Genomic DNA, 25,412 nt, shown 5'->3' with positions numbered 1-25,412 from the left:
AAGACGGAACATCCGTCCACTCCAGGATGAAACGCGGAGATGGCCGCTAGGTGGACCCGGAGGGACGACAACGCCAGACCCTGGGCCTTGAGGGACCAGATGTAGTCTAGAATAGTGGTGATGGGAGTCTCCATAGGGAGAAGACCTTTCTCCGAACACCAACAGGAGAAACGCTTCCACTTAGCCGAGTAAGTAGCCCTGGTGGAAGGCTTACTACTGCCCGGGGGAACCTCCCGAACCGGGGTAGAGCAGCGTAGCTCGGAACCTGTCAACCACGCAGGAGCCATGCCGTAAGGTGCAGAGACGGAAGGTCCGGGTGACAGAGCCTGCCGTGGTGCTGGGTGATCAGGTCCAGATGTAGGGGCAGGGCAACTGGGTTGGCTACTGAGAGGTCCAGCAACATGGGGTACCAATGTTGTCTGGCCCATGCTGGAGCTATGAGAATCACCCGAGCTCTGTCTCTGCGCACCTTGAGGAGAACCCTGTGTATCAGCGGAACGGGAGGGAACGCGTAACACAGGTGGGTTGCCCATGGGATCAGGAAGGCATCTGCTATAGACCCTGGCTCCCGACCCTGGAAGGAGCAGAATGCTCGACACTTCCTGTTCTCCCTGGATGCGAAGAGGTCCATCCGGGGACAACCCCACCTCTGGAAGAGTGAGAGGGCGACGTCTGGACGGAGGGACCACTCGTGCGAGCGGAAGGATCTGCTCAGTCGGTCCGCTAGAGTGTACCGCGCTCCCGGCAGATAGGAGGCGGAAAGGTGAACGGCATGGGCTATGCAAAACTCCCAGAGACGCATCGCCTCGAGACATAGGGGAGAGGACCTGATGCCGCCCTGCTTGTTGATGTAAAACATGGTCGTCGTGTTGTTGGTGAACACCGCGACACAACGACCTTGAAGGAGATGGAGAAACGCTTGACAAGCAAGACGGACCGCTCTCAACTCTTGTATGCTGATGTGGAGGTCCATCTCCTGAGGGGTCCACAAGCCCTGAGTTCTTTGGGCGCCGCAGTGCGCCCCCCAGCCCAGATCTGAGGCGTCTGTAGTCAGGGATGCCGAGGGCTGGGGTGGATGAAACGGGAGCCCCGCACAGACTACAGACTGGTCCAGCCACCACCGAAGGGAGCCCAATACCCTCTGAGGAACGGTGACGACTATGTCCAACGAATGTCTGGCCGGCCGGTACTGCGCGATGAGCCAAGATTGAAGAGGCCTCATGCGGAGTCGGGCATACGCCGTCACGAACGTACAGGCTGCCATATGGCCCAGGAGGGCCAGACATGTTCGTAGAGAGGTCAGCGGGGCCACCTGCAAGCGCAGAATGATGGCCGACAGCGACTGGAACCTGGGCAAGGGTAGCAAGGCCCTGGCCAGGGTAGAGTCCAGAACGGCCCCGATGAACTCTATCCGCTGCGTGGGGAGCAGAGTAGACTTGTCCACGTTGATCACGAGGCCCAGGGCAGCAAAGAGGCTGCTGATCCTGCGGACGTGGTCGTGGACCTGCAGCTCCAATGTGCCCCGGATCAGCCAGTCGTCGAGATAGGGAAACACGTGAATGCGGCAACGCCGAAGGTGTGCGACGACGACTGCCATGCATTTCGTGAACACCCTCGGGGCAGTAGAGAGGCCAAACGGGAGGACCGCAAATTGATAATGTCGGTGGTCGACCACAAAGCGGAGGAAACGCCTGTGCTGCGGGGATATGGAGATATGGAAATAAGCGTCCTGCATGTCGAGGGCGGCGTACCAGTCTCTGGGATCCAGGGATGGGATGATGGTTCCAAGGGATACCATACGGAACTTCAACTTCACCATATACTTGTTGAGCTCCCGCAGGTCGAGGATGGGCCTGAGGCCACCCTTGGACTTGGGGATTAGAAAGTAGCGGGAATAAAACCCCTTGCCCTTCTCGCTCTCTGGAACCTCCTCTATGGCTCTCTTGACGAGGAGCGTGTGCACCTCCGGATGGAGGAATTGCTCGTGAGAGGGGTCCCTGAAGAGGGACGAGGATGGTGGTGGTGGGGGGGCGCGAAGAAAACTGCAGGCGATAACCGGCCTGCACCGTATGCAAGACCCAACGGTCCGATGTTATTTGGGTCCACGCCGGGAGGAAAAAAGAAAGACGGTTGGAAAACTGCGGGGAAGGATCCGGAGGGGAAACTGGTACTGCGCCCTCGGGCGCACCTTGAAAATGAAGGCTTAGGTCCAGGAGGGGCCTTGGCGGAGCCTTGGTTCTGCCCCGTTTGGCCACCTGACTGTCTGCGTCGGTTGTTCCTGCCGCGGCGCCTAGTGAGGTCCTGCCGCGGATGGAACTGAGGATACGGCCGACGCTGCTGCTGTTGGTTCTGCTGCCGGAATGGCCTGCGCTGTGTCGCAGGCGTATGCATCCCCAGCGACCGTATTATGACCCTATTGTCCTTAAGGTCCTTTCGTCTGGGGTCTGTTTTGGCGGAAAACAGGCCCTGGCCTTCGAAGGGGAGGTCCTGGATAGTATGTTGGAGCTCCGGTGGAAGGCCAGAGACCTGCAGCCAAGAAATTCGGCGTATCGTGAGCCCCGAGGCAAGGGTCCGAGCGGCCGAGTCCGCAGCATCTGAAGAGGCTTGTAGCGATGTCCTCGCTACTTTCTTGCCCTCATCCAGGATGGTGGTAAACTCCTGGCGGGCGTCCTGTGGTAACAGCTCTGCGAATTTCCCTGCCGCTACCCACGAGTTGAAGGAGTAGCGGCTAAGGAGGGCCTGCTGATTCGAGACCCTGAGCTGTAGCGCCCCCGCCGAATAGACCTTGCGGCCCAGGAGGTCCATCCGTCTCGCCTCCTTCGACTTGGGCGCTGGGGCCTCTTGACCGTGGCGCTCCCTGTCGTTCACCGACTGGACCACAAGTGAACAGGGTGTCGGGTGAATGTACGGGTATTCATGGCCCTTCGAGGGGGCCATGTACTTCCTTTCCACCCCTCGAGCGGTCGGAGGGATGGAGGCCGGTGACTGCCAGATAGTAGCTGCGTTGGCCTGGATAGTTTTGATAAAGGGCAGGGCCACTCTGGTGGGCGCATCGGCGGAGAGGATGCTCACCACCGGGTCCTCGATTTCAGAGACCTCCTCTGCTTGCAAGTCCAGGTTCTGTGCCACACGTCGGAGGAGGTCCTGGTGTGCCCTAAGATCTAGCGGGGGAGGGCTGGAGGACGAGGTACCCGCCACTGCCTCATCTGGTGAAGACGACGAGGAAACCCCCAGCAACAGAGTGTCCACGGGGGATTCTTTCTGGGGCTGCACCTCCGTCACTGGAGGGAGCTCTGGGTCCTGGTGGCTGGACCTGCCGTCTGCTTCCGGGGAGGGAGGGGGTCTAGACACCGTCGCCTCCGGTGGCCTGCGTTCCGCTGCAGGGTGGGGGGTAATGTGTTGTGGACCCTGGGCTTGGCGATACGCCCATGGGGTACAAAACCCCCACTGTTGAGGCCCTCGTTCCTGTGGTGGAGGGTCCTGAAATAAGGCCGAGTGTCTGTCCTGGCCGAAGGCATAGGCGCTGTCCGCCTGAGAGGACACAGATGGTTCCCTGGAAGGCCACGGAGGCGCTGAGCCTGTTTGATAGGCGTCTCTGTATGCCGACTCCGACGCTCTCCTCGGTGCCAAGGATCGGTGCCGCGACCCGCATCGGTGCCGGGATCAGGACCAGGAACGGCGTGGTAGCCGGTGCCGGGATCCGGAGCGGGATCTGCATCGAGGTCGGTGCCGGGAGCGGGACCGCGACCTTCGATCAGCGTGGTGCCAGGATGACAGTGGAGACCGGGACCTGTCACCGATGCGGTGCTGGGAGGTCGACCGGGATCGGGACCTACCACCGGCTCGGTGCCAGGAGGTCGACCGCGGAGCCGAACGTTGAGGTGAACGGCTCCTAGAGTCTCGGTGCCGGCGGTAAGAGGAGCCAGACCGGGACCATGCAGATACTGATCGGTGCCGCGAGTGCGACCGGTACCCCTGGGAGAACGGTGCCGGGACTGCGAGCGGCACCCCGAGCGCGAGCGTTCACGTCTCCGGGGCGATCGGTGCTGGGACTCTGGGGACAGCGCTCTTAGCATTGGTTTGCCTCTAGAGGTTACTCGTCCCGGGGGTGCCGTCTGAGGCTGCGATGGCTCCGTTAGCGCTATCAAGTCCCGTGCCGAGGCAAAGGTCTCCGGCGTAGATGGGACTAACAGCTCAACCCCTGATCTCAAGGGGGAGCTAGGAGGGGCTGGACTCGATGGACCTTCCGGACCCGGGGTCGACAGCAGCCCTGCAGGCGGTGCCGCGGCCAAGGTAGGTGCCGGGCGTTCCACTCGGGCCTGCCTCGATGGTGTTGCAGACGCCGAGGGTCGTGGACCTGCTCCCGGTGCCGGGGATGGTCGGTGCCGGGGAGTCTTGCCGGTGCCGGCGCGGTCCGGTGCCGGAGTAGAAGTGACCGGATGCGCCACCGGTGCCGGAGTCAGTGCCGCTTCCATTAGGAGAGCGCAGAGTCTTTGATCCCTCTCCTTCTTTGTGCGAGGCTTAAAGGCCTTGCATATACGGCACTTCTCACTTATCTGCGATTCCCCCAGGCACTTGAGGCATGCGTCGTGGGGATCGCTAGTCGGCATCGGCTTCTTGCATGCCGAGCACTGCTTGAAGCCCGGCGAGCCGGCATGAGCCCGGTGCCGGGCGCCGGGAAGGGCAACGGCCCACCCGCGAACAAGTTAAACAACTATATATAATACACAACTAACTAATATACTATCAAATTATCTATGAACTATTTACAACTATGACTATGAACAGAGTACAGGAGAGCTCCACAGCCGCACTCCAAGCCGCACTCCACAGTTCCAGCAACCGACACGGCGGTAAGAAGGAACTGAGGAGCGGGCGGGCCAGCAGGGGTATATATCTAGTGCCACAGTGGCACCACTCTAGGGGGCGACCTGCCGGCCCACTGGAATTGCTAGGGTAAAAAGTTTCCGGCAAATGTGCACGCGCGGCGCGTACACCTACCTGGAATGGATATGAGCAATCATTCGAAGAAGAACTATGTGTTACACATTTTTTCAGAGTATGATTATGCAGAATTCATTGCTTACTGTAAATAGTTATACCATTTCTCTATCTATGGTATGAATGTTTAACACATTGCATAAGCATTTTGGTCCTGATGAAGCTGGAAAGGCTGAAATTTTTGCACCATTTGTGTAAGATGCAGAGAATATGAATGAATTATACGAGGAGAAAAAACTGGGAGCAGAATTCCTTAGCTTTAAAAACAGAATACTGCAAAGGTTTATAAATGACTATGAATTTTCTATACTACTACCACACAGTGGTTTCTATTTTTTCTTGTTTCAAATATAAGGAAGTACTCTAGTATCATTCACGCATACCTTTGTGTGGCAACTGTCACAAAATGCTGACTTAATGGTGACCCCACTGGAGGGTCCTTCAGATGACAAGTCAATTGAAGAGTCATGGGAATGGACCAAATGTCCTCACCCAAGGCCTGAACATGTGAAGTGCTATTTATCCTCAACTTGCAATTAAATTAATGGGAGCTGAGGAGGCTCAGCGCCTTCTTTGTCACTTGCCACCTCACAGGCTCAGGCCTTGAGTACAGTTAATGGCAGTTTTGCCTGAGTAAGCCCTATCTGAACTTGGTCAAACTGATACCCCTTAAACACTTATTTTATCTGGAAATAATCTACAGAGGTAGCAAGTCAATGTCAACATTTGCCCTTAGTTGCCACATAGAAGTATCCTAGATAAAAGTGTTTCCCTATACTTACAATACAAAATAAATGTGGTATTACCATTACAAATGGTGATGTTAAGTTTGTAAATGTATTGCAGGCATGCATCTTTATAAAACTTGTTGGCTGAATATTCATAAGAAAGCAAATGTTTTATAACAAAACATGCAATTAGCGGAAAGTTGCCCAGTTTCGGTTTTTGTTACATGAAGTTTGTTTATGAAGTTTTCAGCAAATCTGTGTTGAGCTTTAATCTAGACTGCCTGGATTGATTTACAGTTTAAGGTAGACATGATAAATTTCGTGAGTTTACAGAATTTTACACCCAAATCCAGCAAATCTGGGAGTCTTTTCTGAGTTTCCCCTTTAGTTTCTGGCTTCCTTTATACCCAAATGATTCAGTAATTTGGGAAGGAGAAAAGAAACCATGATAAAAGATACAGGATGCTTTATACAGCATAATGCTGTCTATAGCAAAGCACAATTTAAGGGACACTATTAAAAGGAAAAGACAGTTACCTTTTCGTAACTGGTATTCTTCAAGATGTGTTGCTCATGTCTATTCCACAATAGGTTTGCGTGCTTATCATGTGCACCAGTGCCAGAAGTTTTTCTCCTAGCAGTACCCATGGGGGGGGAGAAGGGGGAGGAAGTGCTCCCCATGATCCCTGGAGTGGTGCCTCCCCTCAGCCTCAGTTCCTTCTTGCCAGACAACTCCATCAGAGGGGAAGGAGGGTGGGATGTGGAATAGACATGAGCAACACAACTCGAAGAACACCAGTTACGAAAAGGTAACTGTCTTTTCTTCTTCGAGTGATTGCTCATGCGTATTCCTCAATAGGTGATTCCAAGCTATACCTTCTGAAGGTGGGTAGGAGTTCACAAGTTCTCTGGATGGAGTACCGCCCTGCTGAACCCGGCGTCATCCCTGGTTTGGGAGACTATCGCATAGTGCGAGGTGAACGTGTGAACCGAAGACCACATGGCGGCGCTATAAATGTCCTCTATAGGGACATGGACCATGAAGGCAGCCGACGAGGCCTGCACCCGAGTCGAGTGTGCCCTCACAATGGGCGGCGGGGGGAACACCTGCCAGCTCGTAACAGGAGCAGATGCACAAAGTCATCCAGTTGGAAAACCACTGGGTGGAAATTGTCTGGCCTGTCGCGTGCTCAGCCAAGGCGATGAACAATTGCAAGGACTTTCTGAACAGCTTGGTCCACTTGAGGTAGAAAGCCAGAGCCCGCCTTACATCAAGCGTGTGGAGGCGGCACTCCTCAATAGTCATGTGAGGCTTGAGGCAGAGGACTGGTAGAAAAATGTCCTGACCCATGTGGCAGGTGGAGACCAACTTTGGGAGGAACGCAGGGCGCGGGCAGAGCTGGACCTTGTCCTTATGAAAGACCGTATATGGCGGCTCAGAGGTCTGGTCCCTGAGCTCCGAGACCTGTCTGGCCAACGTGACAGCAACCAGGAAGGCCTCCTTCCATGAGAGGTGAGACCAGGAACACGTGGCCAATGGTTCAAACACGGGCCCCTTAACACCAGATTCAGGTTCCATTGTGGGACCAGGGGCTTAGGATATGGGTAAAGCCAGTCCAAACCCTTAAGGAACCGGCCGGACATAGCATGGGAGAACACAGTGTGTCCTTGCACCGGGGGATGGAAAGCCGATATGGCCGCCAGGTGCACCCTGACTGACGAGGGTGCCAGGCCCTGGGCCCCCAGGTAGAGGAGGTAATCAAGGATAGCCTGGATTGGGGCAGCCGCTGGGGACACCCCTTGGTCCACTACCCACCTAGAAAACTGAGACCACTTTGCCATGTAGGAGCGGCGAGTGGAGGCCCGTCTACTTTCGAGGAGAACATGCTGAACCTGTTCTGAGCATATCCTTTCCTCACTACCTAGCCACTGAGCAGCCACGCCATGAGGTGAAGAGCTGCCAGACTGGTGTGGAGAAGGTGGCCCTGGTCCTGAGGGAGCAGGTCCAGGCGGAGCGGCAACGGCCATAGTGGAGCCACCACCAGGCCCAAGAGGATCCTGTACTAGTGCTGAGTGGGCCACGCTGGGGCAATGAGGACGACCCTGGCTTTGTCCATCTTTTATTTTCTCCAGGACCCTGCCGATCAGAGGGAACGGGGGAAGGCGTAGAGAAGCTGGCCTGACCAGGATAGGATAAAGGCATCAGCAATAGCACCCTTCCCTAGGCCCCCCCAGAGCAGAACCAGGGGCATCGTCGGTTCTGCTGGGCTGCGAATAGGTCCACCTGCAGAATTCTCCACCTTTGGAAGAGCTGGTGGGCCACTTCTGGGTGTAGAGACACTCATGGTGAGAGGAAAAACGATCCACCTTCACGTTCCGGGCACTCGGCAGGTGAAAGGCTTTTAGCTGAATGTCGTGGGCTATACAGAAGTCCCACAGACTGAGGACTTCGTGGCAGAGGGCAGAGGATCGGGCCCCACCTTGCCTGTTGATACAGAACATTGAGGCCATGTTGTCCATGAGGACTCTGACTACCTTGCCCTTCAGGTGCAAGTGGAAGGCCATACACGCCGTCGCACCGCCCTGAGTTCCTTGATGTTTATATGAAGAGTCAGGTCTTGCAGAGACCACAGGCCTTGGGTCTGAAAATTCCCCACATGGGTCCCCTAGCCCAGGTCTGATGCATTGGACACCAGCTCCAATGATGGGGCCCTGTCCCTGAACGGGCCCCCTTGGAGCATGTTGCTTGGGTTGGACCACCAGCGCAGAGAGGTGATTACCGAGTTCGGTACGGTGAGGACCTTGTCCATTCTGTCTGTGGCCTGGGAAAACTTCGAGGCCAGCCAGAGCTGGAGGAGTCTCATCCTGAGTCTTGTGTGGCAGACCACATACATACACGCTGACATGTGACCTAGCAGCTGCAGGCAAGCCCTGGCTGTCACCACGGGGAACCTTGCGACCAAATCAATGAGTCCTTTCAGGGTCTCGAACCTGTTTTGGGGGAGAGAGGCCCTGGCTGACATTGTGTCCAGGAGCACCCTGATAAACTCTATGTGTTGGACTGGGACTAACTTGGACTTGGTGTTGTTTACCAGCAGGCCCAGGACAGTGCATGTGGATAGGAGGAGTGACACATGATCCCTCACCAGCAATCGGGAGGTGCCCTTGACCAGGCAGTTGTCTAGATAGGGGAATATCTGGACACCCCGGCGCCTAAGGTAGGCCACTATCACAGACACACACTTTGGTCTGCCCAGGGTTTTTACAAACGGGAGGACCGTGAATTGGTAGTGATTCTGTCCCACCACAAAATGGAGGAAGCACCTGTGCTCTTCAAATATGTGGATGTGGAAGTATGCATCCTGGAGATCGAGGCCAGCATACCAGTCCCAGGGATCCAGGGAGGGGATGATGGAGATCAGGGAAACCATACGGAAATCGAGTTTCACCATGTACTGGTTCAGACCTCAGAGGACCAGAATGGGCCTGAGTCCCCCCTTTGGGATAAGGAAATAACAGGAGTAATACCCCTTGCCCAAGAATTCCTTGGGCACCGCCTCTATCATGCCTAGTTCCAGGAGCCGCCCGACCTCCTGCTCGAGCAGAGCCTCGTGCGATGGGTCCCCCAAGAGTGACAGGGACGGGGACGAGGTAAACTGAAGGATGTAACCTCGGGATATGGTGTTGAGGACCCACCAGTCCAAGGTCCACCGCAACCATTCCGTGAGGAACGCACACAATCAACTGGAAAAAGGAAGCTTTACTGGAGGTGGATCCCTGCTGAGAACTGGTGAGGTACCCCTGAGTGTCCCGTCAAAAACGGCTTTTACCTGCCTGCTTGCCCTTAGAGAACTCAGGTGGGTGGGAGACAGGCCAAGATTGCCTTTGCAGGCATTTTCTATAGTTCCACTGCTTCTTATGGGCAGCCTCGTACTTCAGGATGGCGGCCTGGGCGGGAACCTGCTGTGGCTTGAACTTGGGTTTTGCTGGAGCAGGGACATAGAGGCCTAAGGTCTGGAGGGTCGTGCAGGAGTCTTTCATGCCGTGCAGCCTTGTGTCTGTTTCCTCAGCAGAGTCTTCCCATTGAAAGGGGGAACCTGCACTGACAACTGCACTTCGCTGGATAGCCCAGAGAGCAGGAGCCATGATGTCCATCTCATGGACACCGCCGAGGCCATGGACTGTGTGGCCGTGTCTGCTGCATCCAAAGTGGCCTGCAGGGATGCCCTAGCAGCCACTGTCCCTTCCCCCACAAGTGCCTTAAACTCCTTTTTATCATGCTCCTTAAGGGAGTCCTTGAACTTGGGGAGGGATCCCCAGAGACTAAACTCATAGCGACCCAGGAGAGCCTGCTGGTTTGCTACTCTTAGCTGGAAGCTTGTCGACGAATAAACTTTTCTCTTGAAAGCATCCAGCCTCCGAGAGTCTTTGTTCTTAGGGGTCGGGGCTGGCTGCCCCTGCCACTCCCTGTGGTTGACCGACTCAACCACCAAAGAGTTGGGCGCCAGGTGGGTATACAAATACTCGTACCCCTTAGTGTGTACAAAGTACTTGCTTTCCACCTTCTTAGAGATGGGAGCCAACGAGGCTGGTGTTTGCCACAGGCCATTTGAAATTCTTGCCACACCTTCATGGAGCGGCAAGGCCACCCTGCTCGGTGCCAAGGGGGACAGCACATTGAACAGGGAGCCCAAGGGCTCCTCCATCTCCTCTGTCTGGAGGTGGAGGCTTGCTGCCACCCTTTTTAAGAGGTCTTGGTGGGCCTGGTAGTCCTCCTGCAGGACAGAGGGGGCAGGGCCACAATGAGCTCCTCCAGACAGGGCGAGGAGGCCAGTAGGGTGCTTTGGGTGCCAGCTGGCACCAGAGGACCCACCATCTGGTCGCACTCTGGGCACGGTCCTGAGGACATGGGTCCCACCAACTCCTTTCTTGGCAGCCTAGGGATGGAGGCCGACGGTACTTCCGATGCCCCGGCCACAGAGCTAGTCCCCACCAGGGGCTGTGCTGGAGGCCACAGTGCCCACTGGTACCACTGGACCAGCCATGATGCTCAGTGCCAGTGCACCTGCTGAGGCACTGGCGGGCCCGGCTGTTCGGGCTCGCTAGCCTGGCCTGTAGAAAGGCAGCTGTGAGCGGAGGCCGGGCTGGCATACAACCCGCTGCTGCCTCTAGACTGGGAGTAGTGGCGATGCTGTGATCTGCGTTGGCCACAGGACTGCGATCTCGAGGCAGAGGAACGGCATCGATGGGAGTAGCTGTTCCACGAACAGCCTCGACGGGCAGACCCACGCCAGTAAGATGCCAGCAACTGACGCTCAGGGCTACAGTGCCTTGGCGGAGACTTGGAGTGGGAGTCCGAGACGAGGTCCGTTGGCGATGTCCGCCACAGTCCTGTCGATATTCGCTCCATGAAGACAAGCGGTGCTGGGAGTCCCAGTCGGACGGCACCCATCCAGACAGTCTGGCCAGCACCGAGGGTGATCCACGTGGACTGAGCCCTGAACAGTCACTCAGTGGTGAGTGGTGTTGGGAATGTTCCTGAGACCAATACTGGGCCGACAGCAACTGCGGTGATCCCAGCAGCGGCTTGCCCCTGGAGCATGGGGCCGACATTGGTGGAGCTCCGGGCACCGGCATGGACATGATGTTTCTGGCTGCCTGGAGGGCTTTGGGCGTAGATGGCATCCAGACATCCGGAGAGGTCTGCTCCGAAGGGGCTGGGCTACTCCACTCAATGTGAGTCGGAGGCCTAGTGCCCGGTGGGGATTGAGGGCTACCCGTCATGGGCCTAGCCTCTGTCCCAGACTTCCCTCGGTGCCATTGTGAAGAGGGAGTCTTTTCGGTCCTCTTGGTGTGCCCTGTGGAAGGGGAGCAGTGCCGACTGGTCGATGGTGTCGTAGGGTCTCTGCGTACCAATGCTGCGGTGCCGGGTACCAGTTCGGAGCAGTGTGCCAGGGCTGGGGCCAGTGCCGACTCCATCAGTATGTCCCGGAACCTAATGTCGTTTTCCTTTTTGGTCCGGGGCTTGAACGACTTGCAGGCCTTGCACCTTTCACTGGTATCTTTCTCCCAAGCAGTGCAGACAGTCCACGTGCAGGTCGCTCCTAGGCACAGAATGCCTACAAGACCTGCATGACTTAAATCCCGGGGCCGGGGCATGCCCCAGCCCGGGCTCACTAACTAACTAAACTAACTCAAATGGCTAACTGACTACAGGTACTAATTAATGAACGAACAGTTCTCGGGACAGGCTGCAGCAAAGCTAGAGTTGAGCAGTTCTGACACACCTTCACTGGTGACAAGAAGGAACTGAGGGTGGGGGGAGCGTGCAGCGCTCCTTATACCGCACCAGGCAGGCGCAACTCCAGGGGTCCCGGGGGGGGGCGCTCCCCCCCCACCAGGTACTGCTAGGGGAAAAACTTCCAGCACCGGTGCACGTGGCGAGCATGCACACCTATTGTGGAATACACATGAGCAATCACTCGAAGAAGAATTGGTGGATTCTCCATCTCTTCACCTTTTCAATTCAAGACTGCACACCTTTCTGGAAGATATGCTTTAGCCAAACAAGTTTCTGGGCTGAATTCTGGGTGAAGAGTGAAATTTAATAGGCTGTGATATACAGGAGATCAAACTAGCTGATCCTATGGTCCCTTCTGGTCTTATTTGCTATGAAACTATTAAATTAAAATATACTCAGTTTTAAAAAATGAGTTAAAAGTATCTTCAGGTACTACAATTGTCCTGGAATTCCCCTCTTTCCCTGTATTGCCAATTTTTGTGGTTTTACTTTTCCATTTTCCTTTTTTTAAAAAATAGGGTTTCTCTCCTTTACTGCTGTGTGAAACACCCACGGAAACTAAAACGCAAACTGACTGAATATACCAAGAGAAAGAGCCAAACTGATTGTTAACAAAGTGTTATGAAATACACATACAGAGAAACATTACAGCAACCTTAGGTGTTACTTGTAACAACAGCAGGTAAAAGATTTGTCCGAGAGAAGTATAATCTTTGATTAACACTGTATGAGAATGATGGAAGTGACACACTAACAACATGTGCCAGCAACATGCCCCTCTGCCATGTACATTGGCCAAACCGGACAGTCTCTTTGCAAAAGAATAAATGGACACAAATCTGACATCAGGAATCATAACATTCAAAAACCAGTGGGAGAACACTTCAACCTCTCTAACCACTCAGGCCATGGCTACACTGGCACTTTACAGCGCTGCAACTTTTGCGCTCAGGGGTGTGAAAAAACACCCCCCTGAGCGCTGCAAGATACAGCGCTGTAAAGCCTCAGTGTAATCAGTGCCGCAGCGCTGGGAGCGCGGCTCCCAATGCTGCAAGCTACACCCGTAGAGGATGTGATTTATGTGCAGCGCTGGGAGAGCTCTCCCCCAGCGCTGGAGCTCTGAACACACATACACTTCAAAGCGCTGCCGCGCAGCGCTTTGAAATTTCAAGTGTAGCCATACCCTCAGTGACAGACTTGAAGGTGGCAGTTTTGCAACAAAAAAACTTCAAAAACAGACTCCAAAGAGAGACTGCTGAACTCGAATTAATATGCAAATTAGACACAATTAACTCAGGCCTTAACAGAGACTGGGAATGGCTGGGTTATTACACTAATTGAATCTATTTCCCTGTGTTAAGTTCTTCTCACACCTTCTATTGGTCATCTTAATTATCACTTCAAAAGTTTTTTTTCCCCTGCTGACGATAGCTCATCTCAATTGATTAGATTCTTCCTGTTGGTATGCATACTTCCATCTTTTCATGTTCTCTTTATGTATAAATATCTCCTGTCTGTGTGTTCCATTCTGTGCACCTGAAGAATTGAGCTGTAGCTCACGAAAGCTCATGCTGAAATAAATTAGTTAGTCTCTACGGTGCCACAAGTACTCTTGTTCTTTTTGCAGATACAGACTAACACGGCTGCTACTCTGAATACTAACAACATAAAACTACTACATTTATTTTCATACTGCATATCTGTATGAAACATTTGTCTGTCAAAAGTTATATCAACTTTGTTTTAAAGGTGAATGAAAAAACTTATTTTAAAATAGAGAAAAAGATGCTTAGGATATCAAATTTGTAGCAGCCTATGTTTAAATGCAAAATTACTGAGAAGTACAATTAAAAACAAAGTAGCTGAAAGTCATATCCTTTGCCAACACCTGTATTAAGACTCTATTCTTCTCTTGCAACACTCGATGGCATCTTTAATAGTTACCCAAGCCAGTACAAGGCATGCAGATTGCTGCTCTACTTTAGATGTTTGTCAAGTTGTCAGCAATTGCAGGAGAAGCACGGAACTCTGAACTCAGGTACTGGAGGGTCAAAAACATTTCAATTCATCTTAAAGATTAATATTACCTTTGCTATGCAGGCAGGACAAAACCAGTCACCCTCTGGTATAGTAGTGATCTTGGGTCTATGGCAGTATGTATGACAGCCTTTGTCACAGCCATCACAAAGAAGCAGAAGTTCCTCGTTATCTCCCTTTCGACATATTTGGCAGTACTACAAAACATGAAAAATAGCTTTAATTCAACAAGCCTCCCTTAAAAAATGTTCCTGAAATGTACTAATATATGCCATATATTCAGCACTGGAAGATATTTTTCATATTATCTTGCATACGTACAGTAGCTACAGCTACATATGTGTATACATCTATGTATTTCTATAATTCTCTCTAATGTATGTGGACAACTACGTAAGAGGTTGTGGTTGCAGCACTGGGATATCTGCATAGCTCGTGTACAGTGTGAGGAATTAAGCCAAAGGAGAAATGCTTATACACTGGAAAAACACATCTACATTTAACACTGATGGCAAAGCATATAAAGCAATGAATACCTTTTACATTTGATTAAATGCTGAAGTGAAGCAGAGCTATTGGATAATCACAAAACTCACTGATAGCACATATGTTATCTCAGGGACTCTCTCTCCACTTATGCCCTATGGCAGAAGTCGCAATCAATTAGAATGCTCTTGTTGTCTGTCCCTAGGGTTGAAATCCTAGGGCTAGAGAGCAGGGCATCCTTAGATCCCTCTGTTCTGGAATTTACTCTCTTATAATCTGCCAGTGCCAAGATTGGCAGCCTTTAAGATGCAGCAAGTCACATATTTAGTCTCACTTTGGGTTTTTCATCTGGTTCAACAGCTGGTAGGGCATTCACTGTGTGCAGATAGGGCACAGCACTGACGGGCACTGACTAGGCACTGGTTAATAATTGTTGGTTTTTCATTGTGTAGGAAATTTAATCAATTTTAATTTTGCATAAAAATAAGTTCACATGTAACAAAAGACATGACCAAAATTATTAAATAAAATGCCATCATGTACATCATTACTATTAAGCAAAAAGGAAGAGTGATGCAAAATCATAATGAAAATCATGTTTTCTTCCTCTGGAAATGCTGCATGTTACCCTTTTCTGACTTTAGGTTGGCATTACACTGGGCATATGGCTAGGAGTATGTAAGCAGAGCTTTATTTAAGACGTGAATAAATTTAAAAGTAGGTCAATAATATGACAATTACTTGATGGAGTGAGCTGGGTAGAAAAAGAATGAAACACCGCATCCCTAAAGTTTGTGGGGCAAAACAGTCTGAAATGTTTCTTTTGCATATGTTAATTGCAAGATCTAGTATGTAATATGGTTTATAGAACTGTATCAAATAATTACATTTTAAAATTAGTACAATATTTTAGGAAAATAATCAGAAAGGGCCTGATCCAAATCCCATGGAAAATAAATGGGAAAAATGTAATAGGCTTCGGATGAGCAGGGGCAGCTCCACGCCCCAGCACGCCAAGCGCGTGCTTGGGGCAGCATGCCACGGGGTGCGCTCTGCCGGTCGCCAGGAAGGCGGCAGGCGGCTCCGGTGGACCTCCCGCAGGCATGCCTGCGGATGCTCCACTGGAGCCGCGGGACCAGTGGACCCTCCACAGGCACGTCTGCGGGAGGTCCACTGGAGCCGTGTGACCGGTGACCGGCAGAGCACCCCTCGTGGCGTGCCACCGTGCTTGGGGCGGCAAAATTCTAGAGCCACCTCTGTGGATGAGCTCCTATTTTAACTTAATACTAGCACTAAAATAATTCCAATTCATTATTAATTTTCCCCCAGACTCCAGGAAATCATGATGCCTATATATCTCTGCAGTTGTTTCTCAGTACAACTTTTTGTTTTGTTTTGTTTTGTTAAAATCTTAGTAAGTTTCAAAAAGGCACACTAGCCACAACTGGATACAGAATTTACACCAAAGGTACAGCATTAAGATAGAATAATGGCATGTTTTAGTGGTTGGTTAGTACAAGCCTAAGATGCATATAGCTTTGTGCCTTCAGCTGCACATGGTGTGAATAAATGGAAAAATAAAACACAACTAGACATTTGACTTACATTTTAAAAATAGAAAATTTAGTATTTTTATTTTCTGTGGGGGGTACATTTCTTCTTTGAGTCTCCTGATGTGGAGTGGGTCTTTAAAGTGAGTGCAGTGCCCCACCAAGGTGAGTCCAAGGTATAGACCAGACCATGTAAATGACTCCTCGCTTTCTCAACTGGACCCAATAAGACATGTCCATACCAATACAAAGTAACGTGCAATTAAGGGATTCTGATTTCATGGACAGTCATATTTGAACTCTTTCTAGACTGCTATAAAATTGAAGGTCATACTGTAGAGTGGTCAACCTGAAGAACTTGCCTATTTTGTATTGGCTAGATAGATACAATACCTCAGTATTTGCTATACAGCAAGGGTGGCCAAACTGTGGCTCGTGAGCAACATGTGGCTCTTTTACAGTTTACACACTCCTCCCCCATTCTCCACCAACCAGACTTCGGGTGGGGGGAGTTCAGGACATCTGTCTTGTAGCAAGATGTTGAAATAGGGGCTTCTCAGGGGAGGTGGGTCTCAGGGCTTCCGCCCTGTGGAGCACACCTGCTGGGGTTTGGGACTTCAGAGGGGCGGGACGGAAGCCCCAAGCCCTGGCAGGTGCTTCCCATGGGGCAGAAGTCCTGAGCCCCAGCAGGCTCGTCTGGGCTCTTGAACTTCTCAAGACTGTTGTATGTTGCTCAGAAGGTCGGTAATTTGGCTAACGCTGATATAGGGAATACTTGGGGAATAATGAAGTAAGTATTTAGCTAAGACAATACTGGCAGGTTCTTAAGTGTGACTACTGTATATTATTCAAATGTAATTTTTATTTAGACCTCTGACCTCAGTGTCATGGGGTATTAATATTCTTCACAGACCTATTATACAGGCAAACAGACAATTTGTGTAGCTTTGCTGTAAATTTATTAAATTAAGTGCTGGAAGTCATGGCACATGTCAGTCAAAAGCCATTGCAAATGAAAAATCTAGGCATTGAAAATGAGCTACTTAATAGAGAGTTAAAATACATTATTGTTAGTTTCAAAATACTGCAAATGGAGAGCTGCTATAATAAGCCTATTTATTTTTTCAAATATTTTCTAAATTATTATTAAATACAATCCATTTTAAATTAAACAAGTTACAGTTTGATAACTTTTGGCTGGATTATGCAGACATTGCTTAGAGAAAATTCTGTGACTTCAGGATCAGAGCCAGATGTGTTAATAACTATTTTATAAATATTTAAGAAGAAAAAAGCAATGGATCAACTGGAGACAAAGCCAATTGTTCAAGTGCCTGATACAGTCATTTGGACCTCTCTGAAGTCATCATACTTTTAAAGTAGGAAAAACTTTATTATGTAATAGCTACCATAACATATATTATATATTTCATTTTATATTTTACATTAATGTATATTTTAAATTAATTTGATATTATAATACATATTTACAATTTACATTTTTAGAAAACTATATATCATTTAAATTTATGTAAGCTGACAGTCCACAACTGAACTACACAAATGAGTTTTACATGCAATCATTTTAGAGCACATATTTTTGATCAGACATCTAATCTATTTGTGGGGAAACGGGAGAAGAAATGAGAGTAGAAAGCATAGGAAATGGAACTCCTACTAACTTCAGTGGCTAGTTGCCACTTCCAAATTCATTAACATAGAAACTGTTTTGGTGAATACAGGGGAAAGACTTTAAGATGATGACTGTTTTAGATTATTCATTTGCCTTGTTTTCTCTAGTCCATAGTCTGTAACTATAAAAATACGAGTGCAAAACATGAAAAAAGTGCAATTTAAAAAAGAAAGAGGAAATTCTGAATTTTAAAAATTGTTCTTATGCAATTATGATTATTATTATTATTATTTTGGTAAAAGTAATAATACCTTTCAGGAATGAGCCCTTCTACTAAATACCCAAATTCCCTGTGTAGTTCAATGCATAAACCTAATTCAGAAAAACTGTGAATTAAACTATACCTCACTCTCAAAGTCCCAAATTACACTTTAAGCCATTTCTGTGGTCTTTTGGCTACTCTTGTAGTATCTATAATTCTTTGATAGGAGCATAAAACCTTATAATCATAGTTTGTATCTGTAAATTATCCTTCAATTATCTATCTAGAAATACAAAGCGTACCTAATGGATGGAAGTGGGATATTACTTCTATTCTTGCTGGTTCAGAAATGAGGGGAGGGGCTAATAACTAAATAAAAATGCTTTTGACAGTGCCCACCATATTACACTGACAATACTGGAGCACAATATTGCTCATAAAGCAATTTTGAGCTGGTTCAATAACTGAATGAAGATGTTTACAAGTTAATATTTCAACATTAAATACTCAACTGTAAAAGTTTTTTCTCTGATGAATGTTGTAGCAGTCTTAAAACTTAATTTTCAGAAATCTGAGGTTCAAAGCTTCATGCAAATTTTTACACATGCATTTGCATGCCTTTTTTGTATGTGCAATTAACACAGCTCTACTTGTTAAATGGGCATGTGTATGAGGAGATGGACATTACAACCCTTGCTTATATATTTGCCCAGTTTGCATGTTCAGTCGTGATAAGTCGGCATGCAAAGAAGCTACACACATTTTGGAGCATCTCAACTTTCTGAAAAATCAAGCCTTTAATTACAGTATGTGACAATCAAATCAGTCTTCATGAAGCTAACATCATGGATGAATAACTTTCAGTAATATGGTGTTCTCCATCAGAGGCATGGAAATACCTATTTTATGCCTACATGTTAATTTCAAAGAGTAATTGACACCTTAAAAATGAAGCAACCAGTGGAAGAGCTTTCTATTATAGGAAGTTTCACAATGCTGAACTCAGCAAAAGTGAAATCTGTACAATTTATGCTCATAAGAGCACTATGTACAGTTTAACTGTAGTAAGTTTTAGAAGTGGTAAGAGATACATTATTAATCACAGTATCTTAAAGTGGGGAAACAGGATACAGGAAAGTTAAGTTACAGTATTTCTTAAATGAAAAACACTTACAACTTTCATAATAGATTTTTCCCATGCTATTGATTTCTGTAACTGCTGAATGCACAGCGCTACCTGTGCAGCACTGCGAGCTTCTGATAAAGCCCTTCGCCATACCCTTAGCCCTGGAGCAATATCCTCTTCAATTCTGCATTGAAATACAGAGAAATTAAGTAGGTCACATCCATATTTGCTGATCTCGGAACATGGAACAATCATTATCACATTGAAAGCCAAGCAATGACGAAACGTACACAGCCAATAAGTATAAGGTTTAAGCAACTAAATTTGATGTAGTGCACAGACTGTGGCTACGTGCCTCAAAGCTTAGTCACAACCAGTTAAATGTAAGATAACTTTGCAGGATTATCAACATACATAACAAAAAATATTTACAAAGCACCATGCAGAATAACATGATCCATATGGATCACAGACATACAAGAAGATACATAGATAACAGGCAATAGAAAATAGGCTCCAATTAGCAAAGAAGCACAATAATTTTTCAAGTTAATCTCAATAACCTACCCGTCACCATCACCACTAATGGATGGTGCAGGAGCAGGGACAGTAACTGTGCCCACATTATCCAGTTTGATCTGAATGGTGGTACTTAAGGGGCTCTTCAGATACCTTCGCTCTATGTTCCGCTCCAAGTCAGCAAGCCTGGTTACAGCTATATCTAGAGGGTTGTCACTCTTCCGCTCTAGAGCACTGGTATTGCTGCCTTCTCCTCCAGCACATTCTCCATCATGCTTCTTATACAATTTAGTAAATGACTTATGTTCATAATATACCAGGTCTTCCCTCTCCGATGCAGGCTCGGGACATATCCAACCCTATATTTAGTAGAGAGGTTTACACACATTGTTTGATGCTGTAACTGGATAAGTGTGGGAATAATGCAGAGGTGGGCAAACTACGGCACACAGGCCACATCTGGCCCATGGGACTCTCCTGCCCGGCCCCAGAGCCCCCAGCCCCTCTCCTGCTGTTCCCCTTCCCCCGCAGGCTCAGATCGCCCCACCGCTGGTGCAATGCTCTGGGCGGTGGGCTGTGAGCTCCTGGGACAGCACCGCTGCAGAGCCCGGCCTGACCCGGAGCTCTGTACTGTGCAGTGAATGGCTGTTGCACCGCCAGCCACCAGTGCTCTAGGCAGCATGGTAAGGGAGCAGAGGGGATGGATAGAGGGCAAGGGAGTTTGGGGTGGTGGTCAGGGGTGTAGATGGGGTCGGGACAGTCAGAGGGAAGAGAACAGGGGAGTGAATGGGGGCAGAGGTTTGGGGGGGAAGTCAGGAAGGAGGGGGCTTGGATGAGGTGGCGGGGGACAGTGAGGGGTAGGGGTTCTGGGGGCGGTCAGGGGACAGGAAGTGAGGGGGGTGCATGGGGCAGGGGTCCTGAGGGGCCATCAGGGAACAGGGGGCTTGGATGGGACAGGAGTCCTGGGGGTGGGCCTTCAGGGGGTGAGAAGAAGGGGGGGGAACCATGCCCCCCTCCCCTAATCAGCCCTCCATACAATTTCCAAAATGCAGTGCAGCCCTCAGGCTGAAATGTTTGTCCGCCCCTGGAATAATGGAATTTTGTATTTTATTAACCTAAAAAAAATCAGGTACTGTCTTCAGCTGATGTCAGTAGTTACTAATCAGCTTTTTACCCTGTCTTTCCCAAACTACTCAGATAATTAAAATTATGAATCCCAAAATATAAGCATAATCAAACCATTAGCAGAGTGGTCTCTCAGCAACAGCATTCTCTCTCAGAGCCCTCTGGAAGCAACAAGTTCCATTAGTCTCTGATGACAGACCACCACAACAGATTTCTGATTCTGACAGGAAGGACCCTGCCAGGTCCGAGACCTCAAACCACAGGAGACAATGTGCAACCCATGACATGGAAATAACATCCAACTCTCAACTCTACTCCAGCCCAAACATCAGATCCAGACTGCAGCCAGACATATGAGCTGGGCCTACAATCATCTTGGATAACGCCATGATTCTAAGCGTGACCAGAAAGTCCTGAGCTTCTTCAGACTCACAATCCATGTGGTACGTAGTTCCTCATATGCATGGGCGTATTACATTATTCCACCAAAACATAGAAGTTGAAATGCTCTTTTATTTATTTTAAAGAACAACAACAAACCACACACGGACATACAATGGCAGCAGGAAGTGCTACAGCTAAATGGCTAGGCTAGCCCATACCAATCAAATCTTTGCAGTTAAAAACAAGTCATCACCCAAAATGGCATTATTCCCAAGACAATGAAAGGCATAGGGCTCTGGGTGCTATAAGGGAATATTCTGGGACTGCCACTCTGAGGATCTTTATCCAAAGATTTAACTGTAATAAAAAATAATACCATAATCTACTTTTCCTTTTATGTTTGAATTAGGAAGAGAAAGGGAGAAAATATTCCAGTTTCTCTGATACAAATAGTGAAATTATATTGGATTTGTTCCATTTGTGGACTATAAAATTAATAAGAAGGCAGTTATCCTTAACAGTAAAAGAACTGCAAATATTGCTTTTCAATTCTTATTATTTAATAACAACATTTTTGAAGAAGGATTTTACTGAAGGCAGTTTTACCTTAACTTGCAAACTAGCTGATACAACTCTCCGTTCTAGGTCTTCCACTTGGTGAAGAATAGCCAGATCCACCTCCATTGCTTGCTCTTCTACTGACCAGTTTTCCACAATGTCTCGAGTTACCTGGTTTTCCTCATTTTCATTTATTTCAATAATTGCAACTGCATTTGGGAGTCAAAATTGTATTATTTTATTTTAATAAACTTTGTAACTGATTTTTGCAAACTCAAACCTGTTACTTAAAAAAAGTGTTTAATGGTCGTTATATGAACTTATTCTTAATACACCCAACGTGAATGCTTAATTTTGTATTGATCCTGTCACATATGCTTAAAGAATTGCAACATCAAGGGTGTGGGTACACTGAGTATGCACTGCAGTATGTAGTACTGTGAAGGTTCTGGGCAAGTGAAAAGAGTGGCATAACTCAGACAGGTCCCCAGGGCAAGGGTGACCAGAAAGCAAATGTGAAAAAACGGGACAGGTGGTGGAGAGTAATATGTCGCTATATAAAAAACACTCCCAAAGAATGGGACTGTCCCTATGAAAACCGGACCTCTGGTCACTCCACCCAGGGCTATCTGTATTACGATGGAGCTCTCCAGAACTACCCAGTATCAAGAGGCTACAAAGGTGTTTTAAAGACACTTTAGACCCCCTCCTTTCTGGCTGCAAGTTCTGTGTTGAAGCCAACATCCTTTTTTCATTAAAAGAAACATACTTAGTTAAGTGAACTAATTATTAGATATTGGCCTAAACCAAAAGCTCAGATCTGGACAAGCCGAGCATTTAAGAACCTATAATCTGGATCCAAATGTACCTCAGATTCATCTCTACTTATTATCCTTATGCCAATCAAACATTCATATCAGTTACATACCATCTCTGTTCTTGATGCAGGCCAAAGTAATGTAATCCATGTGTTTCTGTATTTGCTTCTGTAAGGCCTTCTCTCTTATTCCCCTGAGATGTAGTACTTTAAGCAAAGCTTTTAGGACCTCTGGATCAATAATTCTCCACCAACCAAATTGCATTTCTGAATCAAGACAAGTTTGCAAATCTTTTACAAGCATTTTAAACATGAAGCACTATTACAATCAGATTTATTTCAAGAAATCATGCAAACAAATGTTCTCATAGTGCGGCAGCATTAGAGGAACTCAACATTTAGACAGTTCTGGCACATTACTGCATTATGCTTACCTTCTGGTATGGGTTTTGGGCTAGGATAATCTACTGGCTTGGCTACTTCAACTCCTGTAGAGGGAGCAGAAGCTGTTTTTTCAGTTTGTGGTACCGGTGATTCACTTTTACTTGCAGGAACACTGGGCGTCAAAAATGAATTACCATTTCCTTCTGACAATCCTAACCCTGATCCAACACTAGGTAAGGGAGATGAAAATGGAAGGTTTGAAGTAAGAACTCCTGTAGGCCATCCACAAAATTGAAGTCCCATTATAGGTAATCCAGTCTTCATCTGCTGTATCAAAAATATTTTTAAAACATTACTATTAATTCTATTACTAGTGTGGAGCTCCTAGAAACCTGGATTAGGATTACTCAACCCTTGTGCTACGCATAATAAAAACACAAAAGAGGCCTTGATCCCTGCCTTAAAGAGTTAAAAAAGCTAAGATGCCAAATCATACAAACAACTAGTAACCCTATATGGTGAATGTTTAGAAAATTGTTGCTTCTGATGACCACAGTTCTGAAAATTACTATTTGTAGTTACCTTTTTTTCATTCAATTTCCAACTACCAACTGCCAACTTCTTTATACAAATACAAATGATTTGAAACAGTACACACAAAATCACACAAATTGTTAATTTAAACATCCTTGTTTGCCTACTAATCTACCAATCTAAATCTTTTTAGCAAATAGTACTCGGCAGCATTAAAAAAACATTTCTAAGAATGAGTTACATTTTACAACAGTTTTAAAAAAATACAAGGAACAAAGGTACAATGGTATGATCAGCTCTCAGAGGGAATGTCACCTGAGTAAGGACTGCTAGATCAGACACCTCAAATTGTAATTAAGTACCAACCTGAAGTGATGATAATGCAAACGGATTTATTCCCATAGGACTCTGTACAGAGGTTGAAGTGATATGAGGAGATGGGACTGGTGAAGGTGATTTTGAGGGAGGATTTGAATGCAGAGTTAGCGAAGAAGAAGAAGCTGGTGTATCTGAATGGGTAACTGATGCATCATCACATGGTATTCTTGGTAAAAGGCTGAACCATTGTCTGCTCTTTTCTGTAAGTGTCTTTAACAACTGGTCATTTGGAATTAATGGAGAATTGTAAAACTTTCCTGGTCCACTTGCAATGGGATTAAAAAGATTATTAGAATCTGACTTTTCAGAGCTGCTTTGTGATATGGTGGGCTGAAGGCTGCAGAGAGAGTTTTTAGAGTTATTTTGATAAGATAGTGTACACCCATTTGCTGCACTGCCATTGGGTTTTTGTGACATAATGTCAGATTCAGGAGCCATCTTTGCTACCTCCAATAGTTTGCTTAGCTTTGAAAAAGAGCCAGGCTTCTGTAGAAACAAATTAGTGTTATCCTTTTCCTTAAGATCCTCTTTCTGCTCACAGTGACTTGTATTTATACAGTTTACTTTTTCCTCTGAGGTCTCAAACATCTCTTCTTTGATATGTATGCTTTCTGCTTTTTTTAACTTCTCTTTTTCTTTTGCAATTTCTTCTAGACCTGCAAAATTGAAACAACTGTAAACTTAAAATATCAAAGGAGAACCATCTAACTTAGACCATTCCTGTAATCAGGTTTTATATGAAGAAAAACTTCATCAGTCACTTCCACGTGCTCTAGATCACCATGTACTCTATGAAGTTGCCTTCAAGCTCTGAAAAATATTTTGTAAAAGGACAAACACAACACTCAAATACACTTTACACTGTACCTTCATGTGGATGAAATTTCACAGCCAACTCGAAAGAGTTTGAAAAGTGGTTTATAACAAAAATGCTCAGACCCTTCTCATTGTGTTGTCAATTGTATTGTGTTTTTTCCCCTCACCAAATCTAAAATAGATTTAAACTTTGCTGTGTATCAGAGATGAAAAACTGGACCCACTGAATTTAGTAAAAAGCTCCTATTGAGTTCAACAAGGCCAGGATTTTGCCCCAGAAATTGCTAAGAGATTCACTTAACTTGCATACAGAACACCAATGGAATTCTGGAGCAGTTTGTCAGTTCTAATTTCTTTGGAAGGGGCAAAATTTTTACGGCTTTGTGCTTGTAAAAGTTACTATTGACTACGGAATTACCAAAAAGTTTCACGTACACACCAAGAGAGAAGGATATTTTCTTTTAAATTTATAGGCTATTTCTGTAAACTCTCAGCCCTCCAGCTGGGGGAGAAATAAGAATGAAGACCAAAAAAAAATCTATTTCACAGATTGGTTGTCTCCCAAAGATAGAAATAGGACATTAAAATTCACAATCCACCCAATTAATTTTTAATTAAAAGAAAGCGGGGAATTTAATTACCAAATACTGGAGGCTACTTTTACCTGTTTTACTCGTTATCTGAAATAAATTATTTGAAGAAGCTACACAATATAATGCTTGGGATCTACAGATAGCTAAGCAGATAGATGAATAGAATAGTTTAAATAGCTA

The 25,412-nt window shown here is 47.4% G+C and overlaps 1 protein-coding gene across 4 annotated transcripts in view; it reads right to left on the bottom strand.

The window, feature by feature from the left end:
* BAZ2B (bromodomain adjacent to zinc finger domain 2B) overlaps positions 1 to 25,412 on the bottom strand; it is a 276,520-nt gene that overhangs the window by 15,800 nt on the left and 235,308 nt on the right. For all 4 annotated transcript variants that reach the window (XM_050969152.1, XM_050969151.1, XM_050969150.1 and 1 more), the window contains 7 exons: positions 23,812 to 24,479; positions 22,962 to 23,238; positions 22,639 to 22,794; positions 21,759 to 21,919; positions 19,692 to 20,002; positions 19,173 to 19,308; positions 14,118 to 14,264 (listed from right to left, as the gene is read on the bottom strand). In XM_050969152.1, the coding sequence (XP_050825109.1) occupies positions 14,118 to 14,264; positions 19,173 to 19,308; positions 19,692 to 20,002; positions 21,759 to 21,919; positions 22,639 to 22,794; positions 22,962 to 23,238; positions 23,812 to 24,479 (1,856 nt within the window). The remainder of the gene's footprint in view (positions 1 to 14,117; positions 14,265 to 19,172; positions 19,309 to 19,691; positions 20,003 to 21,758; positions 21,920 to 22,638; positions 22,795 to 22,961; positions 23,239 to 23,811; positions 24,480 to 25,412) is intronic.

This window comes from Gopherus flavomarginatus, chromosome 10, assembly GCF_025201925.1.
Source record: "Gopherus flavomarginatus isolate rGopFla2 chromosome 10, rGopFla2.mat.asm, whole genome shotgun sequence".
Classification (NCBI taxonomy): Eukaryota; Metazoa; Chordata; order Testudines; family Testudinidae; genus Gopherus; species Gopherus flavomarginatus.
This window is presented reverse-complemented; position numbering and strand designations above follow the sequence as displayed.